At 41.1% G+C, this 6,000-nt stretch overlaps 1 protein-coding gene across 1 annotated transcript in view; it reads left to right on the top strand.

Moving 5' to 3' along the window:
* Window positions 1-3,249: 3,249 nt before the first annotated feature.
* The window catches only part of LOC125739180 (ankyrin repeat and BTB/POZ domain-containing protein BTBD11-A), a 132,491-nt gene continuing 129,740 nt past the window's right edge, over window positions 3,250-6,000 (top strand). Inside the window, exon 1 of the mRNA XM_049009032.1 lies at window positions 3,250-4,398. Coding sequence (XP_048864989.1) covers window positions 3,534-4,398 — 865 coding nt within the window. The 5' untranslated portion in view covers window positions 3,250-3,533. The remainder of the gene's footprint in view (window positions 4,399-6,000) is intronic.

Here is a 6,000-nt window from a genome sequence, read left to right as displayed (position 1 = left end):
AGAATGATTCCTGGTCTTAGAGGAATGTCTTATGAGTAGAGGTTAGCTGAGCTGAATCTGTTTAGCCTCGAGTAAAGGAGACTAAGGGGGGACATGATCCAGGTATATAAGATTCTAACAGGTCTGGATGCTGTTTAGCCAAATGGCTATTTTAATATTAGTTTAAATACTAGAACATGTGGCCATAAGTGGAAATTAGCTGGAAAACATTTAAAAATGAATTTGAGGAAGCACTTCTTTACACAACGTGTAGTTAGAGTATGGAATAGTCTTCCTGCTAGTGTAGCCCAGCTAAAACCCTGGGTTCCTTTAAATCAGAACTAGATAAGATTTAAACAACTCTGAGCTATTAAATAAGTTCTCCTCGAATGAGCTTGATGGGCGGAATGGCTTCCTCTCATTTGTAAATTTCTTATGTTCTTAACTTTGTCTAGATTCTAAGATGAAGTGGGAAAACCCGTACCTGAACTTAAAATACACCATTTACACAGTTTATAATGTTAGTATGAAAAACCCTGAACCTGGTGTGCATTTCATATAGCCAGGTACTCAGAACCCAGAACCTTGTTTGCATTTCATATGCCAATGTACAGAGAACCTAGAACCCCATCTGCATTTCATATTCCAATGTATGCAGAACCTCATCTGCATTTCATATGTCCATACAGGCAGAACCAAGAACCTGACCTGCATTTCACATCACGAGTATGCAGGACCCAGACATTCTTCAACATTTCATACATCCATGTATGCGCAACTCAAAGCATCATTTGCATTTTAAACACTCATGTATGCAAAACTCAGAACCGTGTCTGCATTTCACATATCTATATAAGCAGAAACTACACTTTTATCCACATTTCTATTTCGACAGAACCCAGAATCCCATCCACTTTTTACATCCCAATATAGGCAAAACCCGCAATCTCATCCACATTTTGTATCCCCATGTATGCAAAATGTCATTTGCATGTCATATTCCCATGTATGTGGAACCCAGAACATCAACTGTATTTTATATGCTCATGTCCACAGAACCCAGAACATTGCCTGCATTTCATATATCCACATACACAGAAACCAGAGTTTCATTTACATTTCATATATCCTTCTGCACAGAAACCAGAACCTCATCTGCATTTCATATATCCTTGTACACAGAACCCAGAACATCATCTGCATTTCGTATGCCCATGTCCGCTGGCACTCAGAAGCAGGTCAAGAGAAAGAAGCTGATGGCACAAATCTTTTGACTAGTTTTTACTCTTATTATTACCCATGTGATATGTTCTTCTGCTTTGGAGGGGGACTCTCTTGATGGCAGCTGCCCTCAGGCAGACCTTTTGCAAGACAAAAATTCAGGCTGTTTAAATATAGAAATATGTGATATTTGCTACCACAGTTTACATGTCATGACACTAATAAAGCATATTCCATTGTCTGACTGTATATAGCAAAGTGATTTTCTTCAGTCTCACCAAACTGCTTCTTTGTATCCATAGACGTCTCCAGAAACAGTAAGTCTCTCAGTGTCAGCTGCCCGTGAGAATAACAGTGACCTTTTAGAGAGACATCCCCGTTTGCAGGTGTAGACACTGTGACCAGGCGTGGAAGTTTTGGTGACATTTTTCTGTTTAAGAAGTGAAAGGTGCAAATGACTTTTGAGAGAACTTTGAGTAATCAAGCATGCCAGACTATTCTTGTTACTTATACCGGATGTAAAGTAACCACAATCTGGGGAGCAGGGATGAGAATCAAACCCCACCATTAGAGCTGAGAAGTAACAGCCTGCTAACCTACTGAGCCACCATACAATGCCAGAACAAAGAATTGTCATTTTAATGATATTATCTTCTATGTTTCTACATTAAAGTTGCTATTATAATTGCGAGACAGACGTATTCCTGCATCCATTAATATTTAACATGGCTAATTAATCCGCCAGTGACTATGATACACACGCTGTATTCTACAAAACAGCAGTTGCCCAGGAGACTTCAGCCCGTTTGGATTTACAGTGCATCTGAACTGAGGGCTGACCTTGATGGAAATGAAACGTTTTAGAGTTTCTGTGAACACCCTGTCTTAGGTCTAAAGTGATGCATTATGCATGCAGTCCATTATTGATGAACTCGGGTGCTGTTACAGCTAGAAGGAGCTCTCACGTGTGTTTTCTTTTGTACATCAATTGGATTTTAAAGACAGTTGCAGATTTTCGCGAATATTGAAGCCTGTGACTTTAAAACTTGAAAAATTTGCGAATGAGAAAAAAAACGTCTTTGGTATCTGCTCTCTACAATCTGGCAGCCGAGGCTTTATTTATAAACACTGGTGCTCTCTCTGTTTCACAAGTCCCTGCTTTTCTGTAAAATTTAAAATGTGAATATTGGAAATGCGATTCAAAGTAAACGATTTGTCAGAACATTAGCACGATAGCCAGAAAGAACAGGGTTTGTAAATCATCGTGATGGATTTTTTTGTCACTGCAGTTAAAACCGTCATGTGTCTATGGTATTAAAGCTGACAGCTGTACTAAAATAATCTGTAAATAAACTGAACGTATGTGGTTTAATATGCTGATGCATATGTATTAACACAGCTATCCAAGGGGACTAATAAGAGCAAACTGACAAATGATTGCAATATTCACTGTACAGTTTTTTTTTTTGCTATTTAGTTATTGCAGCAATCTGTTCTTATTCACTTACATATGCATTTTTTACTTTTAAATCTTGTTTTTGGTTTATTGTGAGATTGTAACATTGCAAGCGGTATGATTTTAAAAATGCAGTGTATGACTATAGGAAGTCATAGACTGTCGTTCTGCCCAGCTCGTCACATTTTAGACATTTTCCCTGCTCCGACTTTCGTTTTTATTTACGTTTATATCGTTTTATTCTTTCAAATGTGTTGAGAGGGACTGTATTATATACCAATTAAGGTCCCATGAACCGAATTTCTTCATTTTAGTCCCTGTGTTCGACATGATGTTTGATATTTAAAATAGTCGGGTGATCCCCTTATCCTAACTCACAGCATACGAGAAGTGACGCTTTTCCCTCACCATTTTGGTATAGTGACATATGCATATTAACAGAGCCTTTATAGGCAAGCGGAAGATAAATTGAAATTCCCCAGTTGACGGTTTCGGTGTGTCATTCAAGAGCTGTCGCTACAGCTTATTGGTTACGCAACATGCTTGATTTGCATATCCCCGCCTCCTTCTGCAAATTGCTCTGCAGCGTATGATGCAGTCTAGTTTTTGCAGTGCGCTCCGGAGGTTCACCGCGTCAAGTTAAGAGACGTGACAAACTGATTTTTTTTAAAGAAAAGAAACAAGAAGATATGCAAGAATAATAAGGAGAGTGTTATATTGCATCTGTTTTTATCTGCAGTGGAGTTCGGAATATACCTTTTGTGATTAAAAATATCTCTGCCTTGGCAGGGGAAGCTGGGAAGGAAGCGCTGGTGTGTGAGAAAGGAACGGTTTGTTGCATTTATTTCCAAGCACTCATACAGTATGAGGTGCAGCTATGGCAAGAAGGGGTAAGACAGTAGTGAGGACCCTGGAGGATTTAACGCTTGATTCGGGTTATGGTGGTGCTGCAGACTCCTTCAGGTCGTCCAGCTTGTCATTGTGCTGCTCAGAGACGCATCTTCCCTACGCACATGGAGGGAATTGCTGGCATTTAACTGACTCCATGCACAGTCGACACAACAGCTTGGACACAGTCAACACCGTCCTGGCAGAAGACACCGAGATCCTGGAGTGCTCCGGCCAGTGCGCTAAGCTACCCGAGCTTGAAGATGTACCCTGGAGTCTCGGGGAGATGGAGAATGCGATCAAGAAGGATGAAGAGTTACGCGTGGGGAATATTTCTAAGGAGGTCCTAGCCAAGCTCTCCGCGCTGGTCAGCCGAGCGCTGGTGAGGATCGCCCGGGAAGCGCAGCGCCTGAGCTTGCGCTACGCAAGATGCACGAAATATGAGGTCCAGAGCTCCATTAAGGTGGTTCTGTCCTGGACCATCTCCGTCAACTGCATCACGGCGGCACTCAGCGCCCTGTCGCTCTACAACATGAGCACAGGGGACCGCTACAGCCGCGGCAAGTCGGCCCGGTGTGGTCTCATCTTCTCGGTGGGGAAGTTCTTCAGGTGGATGGTTGACAGCCGGGTGGCGGTGAGGATCCACGAGTACGCAGCCATTTACCTCTCAGCCTGCATGGAGAGCCTCTTCCGTGAGGTGTTCCGCCGGGTCTTGCACAGCGCCGCGGTGGAGAAAGACAACGGGATCCCGAAGTTAACTGTGGAGTCCTTGGAGCAGGCGATCAACAACGACTCGGAGCTTTGGGGGTTGCTGCAGCCCTATCAGCACCTCATCTGTGGCAAGAATGCCAGCGGTAAGTTCACAAAATTAAATCTTAATTATTTAGTCCCTTCTGTTGTTGCCTCAATCGATCCATTTTATTTCTACTGTTTTTTTTTTAATCGCTGCGTTGAAGATTCATGCACATTCTCTACTATGGGTTGTATTCCTGGATCACTGGATCCCCCTGAGATCGCTTCGATTATGTTATTAAATCAGGCACTCATCCATGGCCTCAACAGTGTTTTTTTCTTCCCTGTTCAAATTCCATCAATACGTTCCGCGCAGCCAACATATACCAGGTTATAGTTTAAACGCAGTATATTTTAACGCACCGATATATTCAGTGAGGAGGTTTGGGTGGTTGCAGTAATCTGACAGGGAACGCGGCTAGTATTTTTGTCTGTTATTTTATCATTGGCTTGCATATTTGTAACTGATATTAAAAAGCAGGAAAAATACAAGATTATCAAATTATATGCGTGAAAAAGGTGTCCTTGTATTTTCTTCCGATTAATTTTGCATAATTGATTGGTGAAACGCTTTGCAACGAAAAATAAAAATCTCAGCAGCGGTTAGTAACACGTCGCATATAATGTATGTTTTATATGCAGCAAAGATTCACATTCAAACTGCAAAAAAGAAATAAAGTGTGGGTTGAATTTTCTTGAAATGTTTAGAAGGAAGTCTGACCCTCGGAAACCCCCAAACGAATAATTTTATGACGAAATACTAGGGAAAACTTGACTGGTGAAGTAAAGACTCTGCATGATTTAACTGTTGACATCCCAAACTGCAGACTCCCAGTAGATCGGACCTTCCCGGTGGGCGTTTAGAGGCAATGCTGAACTTGTAACAAGCCCATGAGATGACAGCAATCACGGCAGCAGTATGAGGCTAAAAATAAAAACCTAAGAATAACGTAAGCGTTTGGCAGCTACGGGTTATTAAGTACTTTGTTTTTGTAATTGTGAAAATTCCAAATCCCAGTGTAGATCACAGTTTATTGTGATGTCGTAACACTGACTGTGTGGGTGTGATTGCGCAGGATGAAAACCCCTTAAAAGAAAAGTGCGGGGATGAATTATCACGCCGAGCGTGTGAAATGTTACTCACAACTTCTTAGCTTAACCTTGCTCACATATTCTGTCTATTCTCCATCTGTTTCACATTCACTTCAAAATGTTGTTATTGCTCCTCTGTACTTAAATATATAAATAATGTCAGCATGTAAGTCTTTTAGCGTAATGATTTAGCATCTTAGATTTATCACAAAATGTGAAGGTAATACAAGGACTCTTTGCTTTTCAGTTTTTTTTAAATGAATATTATGGAAGATATTTATAAGTAAATTATGTATCGTCTTTTGTCAATATAATGCAAACGGATGAAATTGACTAGACTGGGGACTGACTGTTGACTCTTCATTGCTGCAGGACTGTGGTGAAATATGTGACCCCAGCCCTTTTAGACTCATTGAGGGGAGGGGTGCACTGGCCCTAACCTCACACATTAAATAGCAGGGTAACAGGGTCAAGAAAGGAACAACACCCAGGTCATTAATGTAGTAAATAACCAGTAATTTGACTACTGATGCTCTTAAGGCAATAAAATTCACCTTATTGATTACTGGAGA

Source organism: Brienomyrus brachyistius, chromosome 3 (genome assembly GCF_023856365.1).
Source record: "Brienomyrus brachyistius isolate T26 chromosome 3, BBRACH_0.4, whole genome shotgun sequence".
NCBI lineage: Eukaryota > Metazoa > Chordata > Actinopteri > Osteoglossiformes > Mormyridae > Brienomyrus > Brienomyrus brachyistius.
This window is presented reverse-complemented; position numbering and strand designations above follow the sequence as displayed.